Below are 24,058 nucleotides of genomic sequence, written 5' to 3' on the forward strand. Positions count from 1 at the left end.
CTGCCTGGATACATTTGCTTAACTTCCAGGCTTATGGGGGGAGGGGAGGGAGGTAGCATCTTTTCTCAACCTTTTATGAACAGAAGAATAATACAGAGCTAAGTTGGTTTTGGTTTTTGGCCTGGGAGGGGGGCGGGGTGCAGAATTAAAATTAAACCTCAATTGCCAACACATATCACTATAGCTATCCCCTTTTCTAGATAACTTTACTAATCCTTCCTAGCTATATTAAAAATTATGCCATAAAATAAACACTTTAAAAAGGCACATCACGTCAGAGGGTGGCTGCTCCAAAGAGTAGTCTATGGCAGCTCACTGATAGGAAAACATTTCTGCAAACCAAAACCATTCAAAGCATTTTGTTGAAATCCTGCTCACAAGCAACAGCAAATTAACCAAGTAGAACAAGTCTACAAAATTCTATTATAAAGTCCTGTATACTTTTTCCCCTAACATAATTGTTAATGACAACTATAAAATGCTAATATATAAAATAAACAAAATGTGGTTTGTATTTCCAAAACCAAAGAGTTTTAGACCAGGATACAGGGAAAAGGAAATGTTTTTATTAGTAAAGTACCTTCAAATCACATTTATATAAAATAGGTTGCTACCAAGGTCATTTGGTAAAAGAGCCACTGAATTGATCCAGGCAAGTTTATGAACTATGCTATGAGGGAAGAAAATGAGATGCCAGTGCTCCCTTTTCTTCCATTTATATACCAAACTTAGCTATTACATGAGGGTCAGAATCACTGTTCAAAATCTTTCTCAGTTAATGTCACTTTGTAAAGCCGAAATTTCTGATAATTTATTGCGTAAAATCATAGTTTAACTATATCATAAACTGAGTGATTCCTAGAGCATCTTTTCCTCGAATGACCTACTTAGGAAATAAGTATCTATATTCAATACAATGTCCATTTTTGAAACATTTCCTACATTTCTAGTCAATTTCAAAAGCCTTATTTAGGAATAATACCAATCCATTTCTAATAGCTAAGTAGAACAATTTTTTAATCTGCAGGGTATCTTAAAAACCAATCAACTTGACATAACCTCCTAATTCCAGGAATGTAAACCATAATTCATCCTTCAATTTTCCTCTTAACATATTCTACTTTACTAAAATGAATTCCCATCCTGCAACTATGAAACAAGAAAATTGTACTTAAAATAATATTAAAAAACGAAATCTCATTATTTAGTATTAGATTAATAGTCTATAATTCTAATCTTAAAAATATCTATAGCTATAACCTCTCCAACTTGTTAATTCCCAAAGAGAGTAATAAAAGATGTGATTAACATCTAAACTTAGAGCAGACTGTCATTTGGAAAAAAACTATGTTAACAATAACTGTACCATAGTCAAATAGATCAACCCATCACCCTTTATGGTTCTGACTAAGGTTAATGAGCACAATTTGTCATAAATTTTCTAGTAACTCTGAAAAAGCGAACAAAAAGACTACTTCTTTCATAACACTTTATAAAAGTAGAATAAAGGCTTGAGTTGTCTTCCGTGGAACCTAGCATCGTATTTGGCAATGTAAATAAATGTCGTTAAATATTTGTGAAATGAATAAACAAATGAAAATAAAACCCACTGCACTACTACCATTCAGCTCCTTATTATGTGCCAGGTAATAAGTATTTCAAATTCTACATACTAAAATGGAATACGCTCAAACTGTTTATTTCTACTAAATAAAACACTGAAAGAATTATTCACTAAGAAACTCCAACTTAACAGAATTTAAAAGTTGGATTTTCACAAACCAATAACTTGGTAAATGATTTTCTGTAACTGTATGACATTTTTCATTTAACTTTTTTATGAAATTAGAAAATATACAAAAATTCAAGTTATAAGTTCCTTTGTAATAAACAACACATATATATTACACTTGGTCATAAGAACATTTATTTCTGTCATGAAGAAGTTACTTTTCAAAAAAGCTCAAAATTTGAGAGGATGAAGGTGAAAGAAGGAATGAAATAACTATAAATGTTCTTCCACTTCAAAAACTGTCTTGACAACTGAGCCAAAAGACTCTGCATCTATCAGTGACTTCCTCTTCATGTGTCATAGAAAGAGTTCAACATGCTTTACAAAATCCATTACATTTTAAGACCGTTTCCAATATCTTATACCATAAATCAAGAAATCCATTTATTCAAGGTTACTTATGGAGAATTAATCACACAGAAAATTTTAACAACTTCTTTTTCAAAAATTAAAGTACTTTACTGTACTTGGCATTCCTATACATAATGATGTGGACTCAAAGACTGAAAGCATTAAGAGCATATAATTAAAGTTCAAGGACTTAGACATTAAAAAAATTTTAATACATATAATTCTCTGTGACAAATATTCCACAAAAATAAATCAGGATATAAACACAATATAATCTCTTCTGGATTTCTCTTCCCCTTAAGTGGCATTATATAACATAGGAAGTTGTTTCAAAATACTTGTATGTACTTGATATCACCTCAAAAACATGTAATCCAAAAATCTGAAAAAGTGAGACCAAGAGAACTATGGCCATAATGCAGAAGGAACAAAAACTCATGAATTTATTCCTAATGATTTCTAAAACCCATCTTCCTAATTTCAAGGGCAAATTTATACAAAAGAGAAAAATAAACAGTCAGCTATACAAACTTTACAGCCTTTATTGATAGGATATAGCTATTATGCCAAAATTCAGCCATCAATATACAACCTCATTTCCCATCTGAAGTTAATGAGAATATATTTTACCTTAAATGGGACATAGAGGCAAATTGCCAAGAATAAAAATATAACCTTAAAGTCTTAATTTCACACTTCAAATATCAAAAGAAAATAGTAATTCCCAAAATCATGAAAACATGAAGTAACAACATAGAAACAAATGGACATTTAAGTCATTTCATTCTCTTAATATTATATAGTGAAAACAGATGTATTTATAACTTCAGCCTTCAGATAGCATACTTCATAAAGTCATTATTCATTTAAAATAGACAAATGTTTACAAAAAACATTTAACTTAAATTTCATAGTTGCTTATAAAATGGTACTTGAAAGATTGACCTGTATAGGGAAATAAGAGTCTTGTCAAGAAAGATGATAAACTATAAATATAAAATATTCCACAGTGTTAAAAATCTCATAGTGGTCTATAGGAAAATCAATAAAGATAACAATCTTTCTGGGGAAAAAATATTTAGCATTACAAATTTAAAATGTAAATTTTATATATGAATTCAGTAAGGAATACATTTAAACCTTGTATTGCCACATAATCATCTATTTTATGGAAAACAATAAAAATGATGTACTTTTTCAATAGGTGTACATCAAAACTAAAAGGCTAATTTTTACTTTTTCCTTTATTGACAACTTTGGATGCATTTTTAGGTTTTGGTTCCCAAAGGGCATTTTTCACAAATCTTGAAGCTGCACCTCTGTCCAGCTTGCCGGCCTTTTTCTTGTCTGTTATTTCCTTGACTCTGTTCATGTATACTCTGATTCTTTCCTTAAAGATTAAAAAAAAAGAAGAAAAGAAAGCAATAGATTTACTAAGCTGTTCACCACCACTAAGTTTTATTATACTATACCTCAGTTAAATTCAACAGATATGTATTTATTGCCTATTGAGTGGTGATAGTAAGTGCAAGTGAATAGGATAAACATGCTCCATGCTCTCCTGGAGTTCATAGTCTGGGGGGGAATAGACACTAAAAAGTCATTTCAGAAGTGTTTTGATGTTTCAAAAGAGGGAGAACTAGACTAAGACATCACTACAGAGATAAACATTGAATTGTTTATGTGTGGTTATATATTTAACTTAGCATTAACCTAAATGCACATAATAACTCTTATGTATCTGAAGTCTATAAAATAGAGCTCTCATATACTTGCAGCATACAAATTAAACTGGAAATTTTTCTAAACAGGAAATGGATGAAGTAGTACTTAACTATTTTTTTATTGTACTTTCTAGTATCACAATTAAAATAAGCAAAATGAAAATACAAAATCTTTTGTTCAATTTCATAGTTTTTGATCAATAAGCACACAATACTTTCTGATGAAAACTATAGTTCTAATCAGACTTTACAAGGTGAAAAACAGAATAGGTTGTGCCATATCACTTCGAATCTTCTAAGACCATTAATCAGAATAAAGGGCTATTCTATACTTTGACTGGAAAATTTAAATAAAGGGGATGAGAGCCATAAAATAGCATAGTAAATGAGTGATCACTGATGAAAAGCAGTTTCATTAAAATAATCAAAATAGTTACAGAAATTTACACAGAAAAATGCAGACCCCTAGAATTTTTTAATTGTGAAAGGCTGACCACTCTGCTCAAAATCCTCTTATGGTTTTCTATTTCTCTCAGAGTAAAAGCCCAAGTCTTCCCAACACAGACCCACTCCAGCCTTGCCTGGAGTTATCTTCCTCAAATATCTACATAGCCACTCCCTCTCTCCCTTCCAGTTGGTTCAAACGTTAATCTCGTTAACAGGCGCTGCCTTTACCATTTAAAATGGAATCCTACTTGGGGCGCCTGGGTGGCTCAGTCGGTTGGGCGTCTGACTTCGGCTCAGGTCATGATCTCGCGGTCTGTGGGTTCGGGCCCCGCGTCGGGCTCTGTGCTGACAACTCAGAGCCTGGAGCCTGCTTAGGATTCTGTGTCTCCCTCTCTCTCTGACCCTCCCCCATTCATGCTCTGTCTCTCTCAGTCTCAAAAATAAATAAATGTAAAAAAAGAAATGTTATTATAAAATGGAATCCTACTCAAGCACTCCAATCCCCCTTACCCTACGCTATTTTTTTTTCCCATAAGCTATAACTTCTAACATACTACATACCACATATATTTATTATTTGCTTATTATGTTAAATGCTTGTCTCCCTTCACTAGATAGACTGGCATCTGCTGCAAGGGCAGTGGTATTTATCAGCTTTATTTACAGAGGAATCATCTTACTTGGATATAATGCCTGGCTTCCAGTAAGCACTCAATTATTTGTTGAATAAATAAACTGACTATTTGCAATGCCCTTCCCCATTCATGATATACATGACAAATAGATTTCCTCTCACACGCTGACTCTGTGATCAATTAGCGATGTCTGTCACAAGGTCAGAAAAGGGGAATAGGTTTATGTATGCTTTTTTATGTGCCAACTCTCGTCCAGAATATGAATGTACTCCTCCATAAAGTGGGTTCTGATGGAGAAAAAAGATAATAATTTTATCCTTTTCCGATGAAAGAATCAAGTATTAAAATACTACAAATAACTTTGTGCTAAGGAAAAATGAGGAACTTTACAAATGTAAAGTCCATATCAGAAAATTGAAAACAGATGATACATACAGTGCACCCTCCTTAAGATTTTAAAGCCAGTACCACTGGTCAAATCAAGATCTGTGCCTCATATAGTTTTACATTTTTGCTGTAAGTATTTTTCACAATTTCTACATTAAAAATAAATTTGTTTTTCCCCCCAAGAACTTTAAAAGAAGAACGTGTCTTACTCCCTATTTTATAAAATTAAGACAAGAGCTCTGGTTTACTCATTTTTTTTTGTAAATAAATGACCAAGTACTCTAGCAAGTTGTAAATAACATACATATCAACACCTTAAGACTTAAAAATAATAATACAGTGTCAAGTGTATTTCACATATTTATCTTGTATTTTATAAACACAAAGAATAAATGTATTAATATTCTTATTCATAAAGCCAAGTCAAGAAGGTAACCATAAGTTTGATTTCTAATTTTTTCTTTCATATTGAATGATTTAATTTTTGAAGTCAGCAAAAACTTCAAGATACTAGACCTTATATACTGTACTTATACATCTAAATGGAATACAAAGACAAACCTAGAAGATTTATTACAGGTTGTAAATATGTCACTAATGCAGAATTACTGGACAGTACACATACAACTGGTGCCAAAAAAGCTTTTAGCTTTGTTGCTGAACTGGATTCTTTACTGCTGAGAAAATGAATTAATGGAAGAATTGAAAAGGTGGGGGAGAAACTTTCCCGTCTTTGCTAGTAAATCAACTAGAATATACTTTTAAGAATTGTGTAAGAGTTTAGAAAAAAGGGGGGGGGGCAGTTGTAGAGATGAACAGGATTTCAAGAATTTATAGAATAAATAATATGGAAGTTATAAATAATTACTTGAATCGTAACATTCTCCCATCCAGAGATTTATATAATATATGGAACACAAATTCTCTGACAAAGGCAAAGAAAAGAAAAACTAAAGACATGATGAAATCTGGCTCACTTTCATAATTAGGACTCTAAATAATTTTGTTCTCCACAACTAGTGTGATAAAGTACTATGACTCTGACTTCAAGAATACCACAACAGTCAAATAAAAAGAAATCCACTGCAATCTTACCAATTCCTGCTTTACTGGATGTTCCTTAGGATTAACTCCCTGAGTTGCCAAATAAACTACAAGACAAAGATTTCATGGAACAAAATGGCATATATATTAATTGCGAGCATTAAAGAAACTCTAGTTACTCACAAAAAAGAAATATCACAAAAAAAATGATAAATTAAATCTTATTTAACCTCTATGTAATATTAAATTTTATGCGGCTCATGGACATCTGATATTCTGATTTAAAAGAAATAAATATCTGACTATAAAAATTGCCATGAAGTATAACAATATATAAATTGCTAGCATTTAAAAAAGAAATCACCTTTGACATAATAATTTGCTTCATAATTAACTCCAAATTAATATACATACCCCAAAACATTGAATTTAACGTGTAAGCAGAAACTAAATCCACCTTTGCTTGTTCAAGGGGGTCCAACTATTTAATAAAAAAAGAGAGAGAGAAAAGAAGTACATACAATGAACACATCACATATTTTAAACTTTCACCAAATACAATGTATCAAAGAGATGTTTCTTTCACTTCCTATAATCCAATAACCAAATGATCTTGAAATAATTTGCAAAAAAAAAAAATTGTTAACCAGAGATTTTTGCCCACAAATTTTCACTTCGAGGTATCATCTTTAGTTAGACAAAGAATATGTATAATCCAAGAAAAATTCTTTTCAATTATTTTAATTTCAGGAGTTATGATCTGGGCTTTGTATGTCAAAAGTAATTTATCAATGTAAACACTGTACATGATGCATTTATGTATAAGAGGCAGGCTAAAATGCTTAGGCAATACCAAAGACAGAAGAAACATAATGAGATTTGTTTTAGACTGTCAAAGTCAATTTACTCTTTTTGTCCTATAGGGTTTCCAGAAACTCTGATAACATCATTGTAATACTTAAAAGGTCAAAGACAGAGTCTGTCAAGAAGAACGTTTTGAGTGCTCCTTTTTTTCTCAAAACCACGTCAAAATAAAAATACAGTTAGGAAGTATTTCCTAAAGTTGAAGTTCTGGTTTGTTTTTTCCCCTTAAAAATACCCAAACACTTGAAATAAAGGGGAAAAGGAGCACATCGCTAATCTATGTCTTCTGTATGTTTTCATAACACAGCACTCTGTTTTCTAAATTACATTTTTAAAATACCTTCTGCAACAACTCATTTCTAGAAACAGACATCATGGTCTTCAGCATCTCATCCACAGCACCAATGGAATTTTCAAATGTTGATAAATACTCATGAATTTCTACTGGGTAGTCTTCATTAATTTCTTCACCTGCCATTATGACCAACTGTAAAAAAATTAAATTCTTAGAATTCATGGGAGACAGACTGCTCTTTAGTTTACAAAAACAAAATCAATACGTCATATCACGTGTTTAAAAAGTGCTACAAGAGGTAAAACCTGAAGATAAGTAAACAAATCTTAGAATATAATTCTAGAGCAACTACCTTCAAACTTCCCCTCCTCAAATTGTTTGAGGTGAGCAAGGGGAGAAGAGAACCCACCCAAGTCCACTAATGCTGTACATATTAGAGCCTCAATGTTTGTCAAGAATAAAAGACATGACCACCAAACATGGATTATCATTAATCAAAGTCCTACATTTAAAAAACTTTCTGTTGAAGTTAAAAACCAAGCAAAGCAATGAAAGTATGATGAGTATATCCTATCTCTATGGTTGCTGAAAAATCACAAGTAAAGCAAAAACATATATTTTAGCCCTTTTAAATTAAAAAAAAAATTTTTTTAATGTTTATTTTTGAGAGAGAGAGACAGACAGAGAGAGAGAGAGAGAGAGAGAGAGAGAGAACAGCCCAGAGGCAGAGAGAGAGGCAGACACAGAATTCAAAGCAGGCTCCAGGCTCTGAGCCGTCAGCACAGAGCCTGACACATGGGGCTCAAACCCACGAACCACGAGATCATAACCTGAGCTGAAGTCCTACACTCATCCGGACGCTCAACCGCCAGAGCCACTCAGGCGCACCATAAATTTAGATGTTGATCTAGCAGCATGGTATATTAAACTAAAAAATTTGAAAACCTTGGTCTGAATTATCTTATGACTATCACTAAAATCATTTTGAAGCCTATATATATATTCTTTAAGCCTCTTTAAAATATTAATAACAAATTCAAAGAGTCCATTAATCACATAAAGTCTACAAGCAGAAAAGAGGAAACTTCAGAGGAATAAACTATATGGTTTTCATTTAGGCCAGAGTATACCTTGACAGCCCATTCTTTTAAAATTCACATTTATATCTTAATATATAATATCTATGTGAGAAAAAACAAAATCCACATCAAGGTATTTAATATGATATCTAAGACCAAATTTCAGAAGCAATCCCAAGCCATACATATCATCTTTAGGTTTAAAAAAAGTTTATTAGCTGAAAATACCTCTTTCATATTACAAAGCTAAGTAGAACCTCCAAGAATGTGTGAAAGAGCAAAACATAGCAGAATTGAAGTAAAGAGACTTGGGCTTTCTGTCTTGCTTGATTACTGACTTTGTCACCTTAGATAAATCACTGAAAAGTCTCTGGGCCTCAAATACTTCATCCATAAAATAAGACAGTTGGTCTAATGATCTGTAAAGTCCCTTATAGTTCTAAATGTTATGATGCCTATGTCACAACTTTAAAAAGTACTATTGGAATATTTAGTGACAATATATCAACATTTCTATTCAACAAGTATATTCTGCTGAGACATCTGGTTTCACTTAAAAAAAAAAAGAAGGTGAAATCCATCTGATGATCACTACTTGTGCTGTAAAATTACACTCTAACTACTGTGCAACCAGCAATTAAACAAAGAACTCTGATAAAAGAAAACCCCACAGGAAGGAATTGTGACTTCCTATTTCAAAAAGCTAACTGAAAATTTACATTTGCCTCTGATCCCTCCCCAAAACTCTCCAAAATGCCAGAAGAAATATAAAAATAAGTCCATAGTAATATTGGAAACCAAGAAGGCCATGTATCCATGAGCAGACTTCAACAGTACAAATTTTTGTAAGCTAAAGAGCAAATGGGACCAGAGTGATAGGAAAGCAATCCAAGAAGCCAGAAATCCCCTACAGAGAGAGAGAGAGAGAGAAGGACAATGTAAGAATAACCCCAAGATGAAGGGCAATAAGATAAGAGCTGGGCCATGAGGGCTGAAAACAGCTAAACCAATCTCTAGATCTGTGAAAAAATCCAGCATCTGCTGCCCAAATACAGGTGTAAGTACAAAGGATATATTGCAAATATAAAGAAGACTTATATTTCTTCTCTTTATGTAGAATTTTAAGCCAATGAATTTGAAAATCTGGCTGAAAAGAATGTGGTGCTGAGGGAAAACAAAATCAGTTACCAAAATTAACCTAAAAGGAAGTACATAAACCAAATAGATTATTAAGAAAATGTTTAAGTCAAAGATCTACCCTTCAAAAAGGCTCCAAGCCTAGAAGATCTAGGTATTTTCTTTTAAACCTTTAAGCAACAGTTACTTCTTACAGTATTTAACTGTTTAAGAACACAAAAAAGATGAAAAACTTAGATACCTATTTCATAACACACACAAAAATAAACTCCAGATGAATTAAAAAGGCAAACGTATAAACTTATTAAAAGATTATATAAAATATTTACATAATCCAAATGAAACACAAATGCTATGAAAGGAAATGAATGACAGACTTAACTACATAAAAACTGGAAGAAAAAAAAATCCACATGGTAAAAGTATACCGTAAGCAAAGTTAAAAGGCAAGAAAGCGCATGGGAGAAAATATTTGCCAGAATATAAAAAAGGATTAGTTCAATTTTATAAAGAATTCCTACAAATTAAAAAAGTATCACCCATTGGACTGGCAATAATTTTAAAGATTAGCAAAGTCCAATGTTGGCAAGGGTATACAATGAAGGTGGAATATAAACTGGTACAGATTTTTTAAACATACATACCCTTTGACTCAGGAAATCCTCTTAAGAATCTAGCTTAGAGAAATTTCTGTATACATACATACAAATTTATTAAAATGCACTCCTTGAACTCTTCTCTCAATCTCTCCCACTTTCTCTTGCATCAATTTTTCCCTCTGCTCCATCATTATCCATAAGCTTACAACATTTTATTTCTCCATCTTTGACAACAAAAGAAATATCTTGATTTCATATCCCCCCTCCAGCAAAAGCCTCATTTTCCAATCCTTGAAAGAAGTGCTTATAATAACAGTTCCAATTGCTTTTAGAACAAACCCTCAAAACAGGTGCTTACACTAACAGTCCCAATTCCTCTCCTTCCATTCTTTCTTGATTCGGCCACAATCAGGCCCCCTCCTTCTCATTCAAATTGCTCTCGTCAAGGTCATCCACACAGCCACATTGTTAAATTCAATGGTCAATTCCCAGTTCTCATCACTTGACACTGTTCACTCTCTTCATTTCCTTGGCATCACATTTTCTTGATTTCCCTCCTACCTCATGGCTGCTTTCTTGGTCTCCTTTGCAGCATCCTTCTCATATCTTCAGCCTCTTATCCTTGAAATGCCCACAGGCGTCCTTGATTCTCTTTTCCTCTCTAATTTACTCACTAGGTGAGCTCAGGGCTTTAAATTGCATTAATATACTGATGACTCCCAGGTCTTTATCTCCAACCCTGACCTCCCCACTGAACTCCAAATCATATTTTCAACTGCTTACTCAATACCTCTGGTTGATGTTAATAGATTCTCAAATGTAATGTGCCCAAAGCCAAATCTTGCCTACTGTAGTGTTTCCAACTCCACCTTCCCAATTGTTCAGACCTAAAATTACAGAGTGGTCCTTGACTCTTCTCCTTCACCCTAGCTTTAAGACATATTTAGAATCCAACCACATCCTACCATTTCTATTGAGACCACCCTGATCCAAGTCAATTCAAGCCATCACCGTATCTTGCCCAGACTGTTACAGTAGCCTCCTAAATGACCTCCTTGTTTCCATTCTGATAGTTTAGGAAATTTCCATTCAAAGGTTCACCACACCTCATTCAATAAAAAACAAAATCTGGGGCACCTGGGTGGCAGTCAGTTGAGGGTCCAACTCGATTTCAGCTCAGGTCATGATCCCAGGGTCATGAGATTGAGCCCCACGTCGGACTCAGCACTGAGCGTGGAACCTGCTTAAAATTCTCTCTCTCCCTCTGCCCCTCTCCCCTGCTCATGTGCGGGCTCTCTCTAAAATAAAAAAGAAACAAAATTCTAAGTAAAAATTTTAAAAAATAATAAAAGACAAACTCCTTACTTACAGTGGCCTAAAAAGCCCTCTCTGCTACCTCCTCTGTGACCTCATCTCCTCATTCCACTCAGGCCATAACAGCCTCATTGCTCTTTCACGTCAGGTATGCCCCTACCTCAGGGCCTTTGTGCTTCTTCTTCCCTCCCTAGAATGCTTCTCCCTCACCAGGAGCTTCAGAGCACAATACTTCACCTTCATCAGATCTCTACTCAAAGGTCACCTGCAGGTAATCCTTTCCTGACTACCTATGTTAACAGGCACACACCCCACTCCCAGCACTCCCTATCTCCTCTGCCTCAGAGTCCTCAGTAGCATCTGACTTATTTATTCATTTACTGCCTGGCCACCTCCAAAAGAAGGGAACTACATGAGAGCAGAAATTTTTGTGTTTTTTTCACTAGCACTGCCCGACAGTCAATAAACATTTGTTGAATGAAAAATGTCTAACAAAATACTGGAAATACTAATCTAAATATTCATCAATAAGGAAACAGTTAAATGAATTACAGCACATCCATCCAAGAGAATATTAAAAACAAAGAAGTAAATCTTTATGTAGTAACACAAATGAGAAATGGTGAAAAAATTCATAAAACATTGTATACAAAACAATATGTATCTAACATATGCCACTTGTTTCTAAAAACCGGTATATATAAAGATATGTAGAAAAAGGTCTGGAAGTGGGAATGCAAGCTGGTGCAGCCACTCTGGAAAACAGTATGGAGGTTCCTCAAAAAATGAAAAATAGAACTACTCTATGACCCAGCAATTGCACTACTATGCATTTATCTTGCTGTTTCGAAGGGACACATGCACCCCCATGTTTATAGCAGCACTATCAACAATAGCAAAAGTATGGAAAGAGCCCAAATGTCCATCGACAGATGAATGGATAAAGAAGTTGCGGTGTATATATATAATGGAGCATTACTCAGCAATCAAAAAGAGTGAAATCTTGCCATTTGCAACTACGTGGATGAAATTGGAGGGTATTATGCTAAGCAAAATTAGAGAAAGACAAAAATCATATGACTTCACTCATATGCGGACTTTAAGAGACAAAACAGATGAACATAAGGGAAGGGAAACAAAATAATATAAAAACAGGGAGAGGGACAAAACAGAAGAGACTCATAAATATGGAGAACAAACTGAGGGTTACAGGAGGGGTTGTGGGAAGGGGGGATGGGCTAAATGGCTAAGGGCCACTAAGGAATCTACTCCTGAAATCATTGTTGCACTATATGCTAACTAATTTGGATGTAAATTTAAAAAAGGAAAAAATAAAATTAAAAAAAAAAAGAAAAAAAAAGAAAAAGGTCTGGAAGGAGATATACAAAAAAGAGACATTCTCTCTGAAAAGGGTCAGAGATTAGGGAATAGGATCAAAGCTGACTCATTTTTCTAACTCTTCATTCTTGATTGTTTAAATTTTGTTATTTCAAAAAGCATGTATTAAAATCGTAATAAAAATAATCATTAAATTTAAATAAAGGCATATTTTAACAAAGTGTTTTGGCTCTTAACAAATACTCCAAGTATAAAAAACACAAAAAGGCCTTTATTTAAATGTGAATGTTTTCATCCAATTTTTCTATTAGTGAATAATTTCCCTCCCTAGAATCATGATGGGGATTTTTCCTGCAATTATTCCTGGTCCCTAAGCCCCAATAAACAAGTAGTTATTTATTGTTAAAATGGGTGAGGGTGAACACTGAAAGCAAGGCAGTAAGAATAATTACCCTCATTAAATATGAACTGAACCACTTGCCTTTTTCCTAACTAAAAAATAAAGGCAAGGCCGACTACAAAATAATGGTTCTTCTATGATCAGAAATTCCCTCCAATTCATGATTTCTTCTAACATTTTACACAGACAGTTCCTGAATATTTGTTCTTTCCACAGGAAAAGTTACAAGGAGAGAACTGCAGAAACTTCCCTCTGTTCCCTTTGTTACTCAGATCCCAGGATGACGCCATGCATGTATGGTATTAGCAGCAATAGCAAACATTTGAAAATCACTGCCTATGAGCCAGACACTTCTAAGTATACTCACTTACTTCAGATTCAATAACTTGCCCAAAGTTGTACATGGTAAAATGCCCAAAGAAGAGAAAGAAGAAAACAACTCACCCTCCTCTGCTCCTTACTCCTTCCCAAGTTCTAAAGGTATTTCTCACCCTTCCACCTCACCTCCTCCTTCTAAAGTACCAACGGCAAAGGTGGAAGTGGAAGAGGACATGAGAAAATTTGCCTCTTTCCATCTCTAAGGTCTGGTTGGGACTAAAGCACAGAGAGAGGGGGGGACCCTCCCCTAGTAACTCCTATAGGATGTTACTGTCACTTCTTCCTCTCAGTGGTAAGGGAAACCACAGTACAGGCAGGAGAAAAGAGGGGTGCAAAGCATCACACATAGAACAGAAGCCATCCCCCTATCTGCTACCCTTCTCTTACTTCCGGGAGGTCAGTCCAGCCAGGAACATAGGAATCACCCCTTACCCCTTCCTCAGGCCCTAGATCCCATCAGTTTGGCCTCCTTAATGTCCTTACACCACAAGCTTTCCTCCACTTTCACTGGCTAGATCATTTCAAGAGCCTTTGAGTAATCTCCCTACTGTCAATATTTTCCACTCTCAATTTTGAGATGTTACAAAAAATGATTTTTCTATAGATACTCTGATCATTGTACACCCCTGCTTAAAATCCTGCAAAAGTTCCCGATCCCCTCAGTATGGATGCCAGGTCTATTATTACATGGCCCTTGCTTGTCTAACCTCATCTTTCATCACCCTCCTCTTCCAATCCCATAGCTGCAGCCACAATGGCAGTTTTCCAGATGTGCCATGCTCATCCACTCTAACCTTCCACCTGTATGGTTCTCTGTACATTAACCATTCTTTGCACTTAACTTTGTTCAAACCTTGCTTATTTTTGGAGGTAAGATCAGGTTTTACTTCAGCCAGTGAAGATTTCTCTGAGTGCCACCCTCCCATTCTCTCTGGAGAAACACAACTACAAGCTGTCATGTCACCTAAAACACTATTTGGTGATGTCTGTTGATGTACTTGACTTCCCTTTGACTACAAGCTCCTTGAAGGGGCTGTGTCATACTGCTGTTGTATCACCAGTGGCTGACACACAGAATGACTATGTCATGATCTGCCCAGGACAATCCCAGTTTATACCTGTTGTTTCAGTCTGCCATCCGCCCAGCTCTCCATTTCTCTTCCACAAGTGCCAGTTTGAACAATAAGTCATATGGTCACCCTAAAAAAAGTAGGTTCTCTGACCCTTACCACCACTCCCCACCCCATTTTCTTAGAGAACAGGAATCAGGGGAGTTGCTCCTGGTACCAGCCAGAGCTCACCCAGAGCAGTAGAACCAATAGGAGATATATATAAAGAGATTTATTGCAAGTAACAGGTTTGTGCAACTGTGGGAGCTGGCTAACTAATTCCAAACTCTGCAGGGCGGGCCATCAAGGAAGGGCATACTGGAACTCCTGGCTACAAGAGGAAGCTGCTATCCACAAGTGGAACTTCTGTTTTGTCAGGGAATCCTTAGCTCTGCTCCTAAAGCCTTTTAACTGATTGAATCAAACCCACTCAGCTTATCTAGAATATTCTAACTTAAAGTCAACTGATTTGTGGATTTTAATCACATCTACAAATACCTTTACAGCAACATCTAGGTTGGTATTGGACTGAATATCTGGGGGCTGCAGTCTCACTAAGCTGTCACATCAAAAAGACCATCACACTCCTTCCAGCCTCCAGAACTATAGCAGAAAAGGTACATTCTTAGCATTACAAGCTGTTGTTCTGACAGAATTTCCCCACAAGTCTTGTTATTCCTGACTGTAGATTCCCAAGTAATAAAACTAGACTTCAAATTCCAGCTAACAAATGTGAAGGAATGACAAATTACAAAAAAATATATCACCATTTTGCAACCCCTAATGAAATTATAGGTACAGGCAACAATCACTGACAGATAAAGGGGTGAGGGGCAAGTTGACAATGGAGAGGTGAGACTGTCACTAATTTCTTTTTTAACGTTTATTTATTTTTGAGACAGAGAGAAACAGAGTGCAAGCAGGGGAGAGGCAGAGAGAGAAGAGAGGGAGACATAGAATCTGAAGCAGGCTCCAGGCTCTGATCTGTCAGTACAGAGCCCAACGCAGGGCTCAAACTCACAAACCGTGAGATCATGACCTGACCCGAAGTTGAACGCTTAACCAACTGAGCCACCCACAGGCCCCGAGACTGTCACTACTTAAACCTAGGGATCAATCTTCACATCACTGAAAGTAGGACACAAACAAATTATGAATCTCCTGATGTTAAGCAATGTGATGTACACAGCACCATCTCTATAGCATGACCAACATCCCCAAACAAAGTTGAATCTGAACCTAATTGAGCCCTTAAAGCTAACTTCCATTTTACAGGAAATACAGAGGATAGAGAAACAAGTTAACAACATCACAAGAAAGCAAACAGACAAATCTAGAATAAGAAATACTCTACTGGACAATTGACCTGGTTTCTGTAACAAATAAATGGGATGAAGAAAAACTAAGAAAAGGGAGAGGAGGTAGAGGAAGAAGAGATTAAAGAGATCTGGGAGAGCTAACAACCAAATGGAATATGTAGACCTTGTTTGGATCTTGATTCAAATCATGTGTAAAAAGATTATTTTTGAGACAGAAATCTGAACATGGATCAGGTGTTAGATGACACTAACAGATCATTGATAATTTTGCTATGAAATTAGAAATCAGCTATGAGGTGAATTCAGCCTGGGTGGCTCAGTTGGTTAAGCCTCCGACTCTTGATTTCAGCTCAGGTCATGATCTCACAGTTTGTGGGATCGAGCCCTACACTGGGCTCTTCACTTGCGGCACAGAGCCTGCTTAGGATTCTCTCCCTCTCTCTCTCTTTCTTCCTCTCTCTCAAAATAAACAACAACAACAACAAAAAATACACAAAAAAAGAACTCAGCTATGCAAATGGCATTATAGTTATATTAGACAATATCCTTATTTAAGGGTGCATACTTAAGTACATAGGGATAAAATTACAAGACATCTTGAATTTGCATTTTAAAAAAAGCTAGCCTTCATGAGTTAATTATACTTTGAGAGTCAAGATAAGAACCTATGTACATTATTTCTATAGTGAAATTAGATAGCTAACTCACAAATTAACATTTAGAATATAACTCAGTTCATAAATTTAAAAACACCTAAATAGAAAGTATGGTCTAGAATACTTAAGCAGCTCTACTATATCTCACTTCAATTCCAAATGTAATTGGGGGTAATGAGAAGCTAGGTCACTGGGTGTGCTCACCAGATCTGTGATAGTTGTTGAACAAAGCTTATAAAAACAAAACAGACCCTGTGGCCTCAAATGAGGTGTTTATTACTGACATTTCCAACAAAGGCTGACATTCTAGAGTGTCTAATTATTTCAATAATGTCACAAATTTCCTTCTAAAAAAATCCTGATGCTGTATACTTTATCTGCCTCTCCTAAAAATGAATGCATGCAAAAATGAATAAACAAACCATCAAATCAAGTCTAAAGTCATATATAAAACTAGGGAAAATATTTGCAACAAAGACAGATAAAAAGGAACCTCTACAAATCAACTTAACAACAAAAAGAATACTTGTAATCCAAATGAAAAATGAACAAAGAAAATCAGCAGTTCACATATAAAGGAATCCAGATGACCAATAAACATAAAGAAAGCTACTTAATCTTATAATTAAAGAAACATAAATCGCTAAAACAAAATGCCACTTTTCATCTGTCAAACAAGCAAAAATTAAGAAGATTGATAGTATCTAATATGGGCAAAGGTGGGGAGAAACAGCCTCTCATTCACTATTAACTGGAGTGTAAATTGAGTATGGGGGGTGGCAGGAATTTGGCAATGTGCTTCTGTATGTACAAATTCTTTGACCCAGCAGTTTTACTTCCCAAAGAGTACATTTTCCCAAAGATAATGTTCAAGGACATCTACTGCAACACTCTAAAATACTGAAACTTTAAAGCAGGGAACAATCTACATGCCCATTAACAAGAACTGGTTAAATAAATTATGATCTATTCATTCAATAAAATACTCTGATGCCATGAAAAGGTATAAAGTAGAGCTCAGATTCCTAAGATATATTAAGTCAACAAAAACTGAACAGCACATATAATACACTCATTTGTTTTTAAGGAAAAAGATATATGAGTATGGAGGCATACTTGTATATCCCTGTAAATTTCTTTAAAAAGAAGCTGTTAACTGTGGCTACTCCTGGGAAACCAAAAAGCAGGAAGGTAGGGAGCACATTTTATGTTATACTCTCAGAATTATTATTTTCAAACAATAATATACATAACATATTATAATAATTATCTATGTTTACATATAAGTTTTTCAATTCTTTGAAATTTACTTCATCCAGAAATATACCAGATAAAAATGTCATTTCCCCAACTTAGCAGCTAAAATCAGAGCTACATTCTTTAGCTCTATTATATTCAAAGAAACACATGAAGAGATTTCCTTCTGTACACATAAATTTTCTAGCCACCATGAGGCCATTTTCTCCCTCTTCTCACATTACAAAAACCTTTCTGGATGTGTGCTATCCCTAGAACTCCTAGAATTGCGAGGACTCCCAGCCACCATGATTTTTTTCCTGCTTAACTCCGCTCCCTCACCCCTCATATCCACTAGGTACAGTCTCACAGCATCCTTCTTTCTCCTTATCATTGTTGTAATTTCATAGTTCTGCAATTATTTGATTAATGTCCATCATCCACACTAGACTGTAAGCTTCATACAGGGCAAGTCTTTACTCAGAATCAATCCTTAGTGCCTGGCATGTAGTAAACGTTCAGTGAATATTACTCATTTACATGGCATCGTAGATTCCGTGCTAAGATAAGGATAAATAAAGGAATTGTCAGTCAACTGAGAGAAGACCTGGTTGGGGTTTTGTGAATTTCTTTAGCAGCGTTCAGTAGGCCTAGGGCAAGAACAATTACCAAGAATGCAGGAATTGGCTAATGGACACAAAGGAAAGGACTTGCAAAAGTATCTTTAAAACAGCAGCCTGGGAGGTATGGCCTTGAAGGGAAAGAAGTAAATAAAGCCTTTCCCTCTGCTCTGAATACCTGTCCTTATACTCCATCCCCTGTATTGTGAGCCCAGTGAAACATTAATTCTTTAAACCAACATCAAATGCCCTCTCCTCTATAAAGGAGTAATTTCGTCTCCTTTTCTCCTTCTTCTTTACTGTCATGGTTCTCCAGACTTAGTTATCATATATCCATCAATCATACACATTTTCATGTATCTTGATAAATTCAAAGATCAAGATTCAAATGACCCATCCATTCATTACCTTTGACAAAAATGAACACACTACTCGGCCCTGAATCCCACAACACTAGATTCTCAAAACTGTCCCTGCTCCTCAGTAGCTATTCATTTTGTCTCCTTTGCTAGTTCTTCATCTCCCCAAACCTAAAAAGGCTAAAATGCCTAAGGACTCAGGTCTTATACTACGTTCTTTTCTGTTTATATTCACTCCTTTGGTGATTATCTCCAGTCTCCCAATTTTAAATACCATTTGTTTGCTGACAACTCCCAAATGTTCTTTTCTAGCAATGAGCTACTCCCACTGAACTCCAGACTTGGTAGACTCAACATCTCAACTTGGATGACTAATAGACATCTCAAACATAGTATGTCATAACTGAACTCCTAATCTTCCCCCACAAGCCTGCTCCTCCCATAGTTTTTCACTTCTTAGTTAATGGCTATTCCACCCTTCTAGTTGTTCAAGTCCCATACCCTGACAATTATCTTACTCTTACAACCCACATTTAATCCATAAACAAATCTGTTAGCTTTACCTACAAAATACGTTCAAAATTGAACTGCTACTCACCATATTCATTTCTTTCCACCCTATGAGATTATGAAGCTGCTATAATCTCATGTGAATTATTACAACACCTTCCTAATTAGTCTCCTGGCTTTGCCTATGCCACTCTTCAACAATCTGTTCTTAACACAGCAGCCAGAGTGATCCTGTTAAAAACCTAAATCAGATCATGTCAGTCCTTTACTCAAAACATTCCACTGGTTATGTATCCTCTGTGCTATTCCTTCAAGGTGGGATTCATGTTGCATGACATTTGCATCTGCATGTGACTAACAATGTCTTGACACATATTAGGTACTTCGTAACTATCTGTTAACTGTCTAAAACTGTCTAAATGAAAGTAAACTGGAGACAAATTTTGGAAAATCTTAATATCAGATTAGAATTTATACTTAAAGATATTAGAAAGTCACCACATGAATCCAAAAGAAAAATGTACCATAAAGTACATTCTAGGACTATTTCCATTCCTATGCTAAGCAGAGTTACATACAATTATGAACTAAGCCAGAAAAAAATCCAATTTATAATTTTTTGGAACTAGAGGACATCTGCAGATGTCACACCAGAATTCTATTACCATAATGACCTTTTTGCACTGCATTTTCTTAGAAAATAACGGTGAAACATATATAGAACAATCCGTCAATAATATCACTCCTTTGGCAGACAACCCATGTTAGTACCACCTGTAATTTTCCTTCAAACTTACAGTAAAATCCCCGAGAAAAGATTAACTTTTTTCTTTTTAAAGGTGTTAACCTCTAAAAAACAAATTTAGGGGCGCTTGAGTGGCTCAGTTGGTTAAGCGTCAGACTCTTGATTTCAGATGATCTCATGCATGGTTCCTGAGTTTGAGCCACGCATCAGGCTCTGCGCTAACAGTGCATGGAGCCTGCTTGTTACTCAGTCTCCCTCTCTCTCTCTACCCCTCCCCAGCTTGCTCTCTATCTCTCTCTCAAAATAAATAACTTAAAAAAAACTTATCCCAAAGCCCGATAACAGAAAAAGATAGAAATTACAAAAGGTTGCTCAAGATTGAGACGAATAATTACATCAGATTGTAATGAATTTACTTTGATTATTTAATGTTAATGTTTAACTCAAAATATTTTCAAATTTATAGATATGAAGCAGCAAAACTACCTTCCAAAACCACGGAATTTGCTTATTACAATATTACCATCTTTAAAAGAGTAACAGTATATAGGGCTATTGTGAAAGTTAAATGAATAATATTGGTAAAACTATTAGAACAGTGCATGGTTCAGTTATCACTAGTAGCTAGTAGTAGTAGTTATTATTTTACTAAAGTGAAAATGATCAAATACCCTAATCCAATGTGGACTATTCAAAGCCAAACTTGAAGGGTCAACTGTTTGGAAACAGTAGCTGAGATAACACATATAAAGAACCATCTAAAAACTAAAAGCAGTTATGAAAAACTGTATCACCTCTGTACTGTGATACATACAACATAGCTATTGGAGGGAGCTATAACATCCTATAGCATTTTGGAAAACCACTGTTCACACTGTCATTATTTTATCTTTCAACAAAACAATGAGTTCTGGCATTTCCACCCATCACAAACAGTTCTCTCAATTTCAATAGTTGTCGGATTTTTTTTTCGGATCCAACATTTTTGGAACCAACGTCAACATACAATTACTTCTCACTTCAGTATATTATCAGACAGTCCAAAGAGGTTAATAAGCGGGACACATACATCTTCATCAAGCAAAAACTGAACTGCGGTCAACACACAGGAAGACATTAAAGATAATTTTAAGCAGAAGTTTGAATCGCACCCAACCTTCTTCCTGAGGCATAAAGGAAAACTTTCTTGAGTACCCACTCTGGATTTCACCTTTAAATCGAGATTAGCCTACCGACTCAAGCAGGCTAATACTGCAGCGGCAGGCAGCTGGTGATCATATATGTGAATGAAAAATGTGGATAACACAGTAAAGTTACTCCTCTACACTTCCCACTTTGGCCTTCCTCCCTAAACAAGATTTGACGGCAGCTGAAAATTGTTAAGTTATTTAATTTCTCCTTCGCCTTCCAATATTTGATAGGAGGAGCTGAGAAGAAAAAAGTAAAGGCCAGATCAAGAGGAAGAAGTAAGGGTCCAAGGTTAGCCAAAGCCAGCAAGCAGCCGCAGGGCAAGCCCAAGTGGAGGGCCTGAAGCAATGCTGCCCCCAACGCTCGGGTGTGAGGGAACGCATTCACGAAGGCTACGCAGCTCGACCCGCTCCTCACAGTCAGCCAGGGGAAGAAAGGGGGACTCCCAGAAGAAGCGAACTTTTGCAGAAACACGAGACAAACTCAACCCCCAGCTTCGAATAATACCTCGCTGGCCTTCTACTCCGGTCTCCGGGAAAAGCAGTCGAGCAGTGGTGACGTCAATGAGGCGCCGGCTCTATCCCGGGCGCCAGCGGCGCTCTTTGATAACCTCACGCTGCTCGCCCCGCCCCGCTGGCTCCTTTTCCCTAGCCTAAACTCTCAAGAGCCTCGTGCCAAAGCTGTGCAAGGAGTTGCGGCGGGAAGCGGTTACTTTTTACTAGGTTTGTACTCGGCGGACACCCGCCGTAATACAAGTTGAGCGTATTGAACCAGAAAACGATGTTAGTTGCTAAAGCTTTGGTCAGGTTTTTATTTTTGTTTAAGCTGGTTCCGGGACCCTGGTTCTTACTACACTCCCTTCGCCCACCTCAAAATTAACCTTCTAGAGCGGACTCCCAAGTTATCTGTGGCGAAAGCACAGGTTCTTTATTTTTACAATTCATCGCTAAAAATGTCTTCGTAAAATACAGCAAAAAATGAATTTCTTCAAAAATGGGGAAAAGGCAAAATACGAGTGCAGATTTTTCATTATTAGTTTCAATGAACAAAACTATATTTTAATAAATACAGCCAGTATATGAGAGGAAAAACTGTTAATTGAAAATGTAGTAGTAGTCCTTCTTACCATGGTTTCACTTTCCTTGGTTTCAGTTACCTGAGGTTAACCTCAGTCTGGAAGCAGATGACCCTCCTTCTGAAGAATTATTGGAAGGTCAATAGTAGCCTTACACCATATTACAATGCCTGCATCATTCATGTCACTTTATCTCATCACCTGGGCATTTTGCCATCTCACACCATCACGAGAAGGGTGAGTATAAGGTATTTTGAGAGACCACATTCACATGGCTTTTATTACAGTATATTGTTATAATTGTTCTATTTTATTCCTAGTGTTGTTAATCTCTTAGTGTGCCTAATTTACAAATTAAACTTTATCACAAGTATGTGTGTATAGGAAAAAATAGTATATATAGGGTTCAGTACTGTCTGCAGTTTCAGGCATGGAGCTGTTGGGTGGGGTGGTGCTGCTGGGTCTTGGACCATATTCTCTAAGGATGAGGTCGGGACTACTATAAGTGATTAACAGCATCATTTTTATATTCCTAACTTTTTAGATATAGATAGATATAGACATAGATATATGAAGTCATTATATTGTATGCCTTAAACTGGTACAGTTTTATAAGTCAACTATATCTCAATAAAACTGGCGGGAGTAGGGGAATGGGGAGGAGAAGAAAAAAAAAGTTATCCAAAATCCCCCGTCACAGGAGTGGGGGGGGGGGGGGGGAATGCCTCCGGATAGCATTTGAAAACCACTGCCTTATGCTACCTCACAGTTTCTTTTATTCCATTTCACATCAAGAGGCTGAATTCACCTCAGTCCTAGTGAATACTCCAGCTCTTGGCTGCAAGGAAAGAGACTCGATATATAACAATATAGCTGGCCTTGGAACTGGAAGATAAGGGCACTGACAACATTCCCAGAGTAGATCAATTCCCATTTTATTACTTCACAGTAGAAATAATGGCAGGGTATGCAAAAGTAGCTGGGACAAACTAGCTATGTGACCCTAGGCAAGTTACTAGCCTCTGATCCTTAATATTCTCATCGGGGAAAATAGAGTCTAATAATAACTGTGTGTCAAATGAGACACCAAAAGTGCTTTCCACAGTGCTCAGCACAGAGTAAGCATTTAATAAACATTAATTATTAGTAACAGTAATTATCACTATACAATATTATCTCTAAAAAAGAAGGAAGTGAGAAAATTCCAGTGTTGATCAAAAAAGAAAATTCTGATGTTGAATTTAGGGAGTTTCTTAGATCTTAGTATTCAAACTATGTATCACAAAATCAGGCTCCCAATTAATATCAGAGTAAAATATTATAATTTTTTTCTAACTTCTGAATGATAACATACGAAGATCACTGTTACAGCCAGCATAATAATAATCTCAGGTGAGATTCATCAGTAGATGCTAAAACTATTAGGTGAAAGTTTGATTTAGAGGTGGACATTTACA

The 24,058-nt window shown here is 35.9% G+C and overlaps 1 protein-coding gene across 2 annotated transcripts; it reads right to left on the reverse strand.

Moving 5' to 3' along the window:
• Window positions 1-1,904: 1,904 nt before the first annotated feature.
• Window positions 1,905-22,105, reverse strand: C1D (C1D nuclear receptor corepressor). 2 transcript variants are annotated; one of them, XM_045446288.1, is made up of 5 exons: window positions 22,034-22,105; window positions 7,585-7,731; window positions 6,795-6,861; window positions 6,432-6,487; window positions 1,905-3,533 (listed from the first exon to the last, which is right to left on the reverse strand). In XM_045446288.1, the coding sequence occupies exons 2-5, from the start codon at window positions 7,720-7,722 to the stop codon at window positions 3,369-3,371; spliced, it is 426 nt and encodes a 141-aa protein (XP_045302244.1). In that variant the 5' UTR covers window positions 7,723-7,731; window positions 22,034-22,105; the 3' UTR covers window positions 1,905-3,368. The 2 variants fall into 2 exon arrangements, with proteins under 2 accessions (XP_045302244.1, XP_045302245.1); XM_045446289.1 differs by lacking the exon at window positions 22,034-22,105 and adding an exon at window positions 11,492-11,647.
• Between the last annotated feature and the right edge of the window lie 1,953 nt (window positions 22,106-24,058).

This window comes from Leopardus geoffroyi, chromosome A3, assembly GCF_018350155.1.
Source record: "Leopardus geoffroyi isolate Oge1 chromosome A3, O.geoffroyi_Oge1_pat1.0, whole genome shotgun sequence".
Classification (NCBI taxonomy): Eukaryota; Metazoa; Chordata; class Mammalia; order Carnivora; family Felidae; genus Leopardus; species Leopardus geoffroyi.

Bases quoted from the DNA above. Each gene is read 5' to 3' on its own strand.
- C1D (XM_045446288.1), bottom strand. From the start codon at position 7,722: ATGGCAGGTGAAGAAATTAATGAAGACTACCCAGTAGAAATTCATGAG. The intron at 6,862-7,584 runs GTATTTTAAAAA...TTTATTAAATAG, and splicing joins GAAATGAGTTGTTGCAGAAG to TTGGACCCCCTTGAACAAGC. The intron at 3,534-6,431 runs GTAAGATTGCAG...TTAATCTTTAAG, and splicing joins ATCCAGTAAAGCAGGAATTG to GAAAGAATCAGAGTATACAT.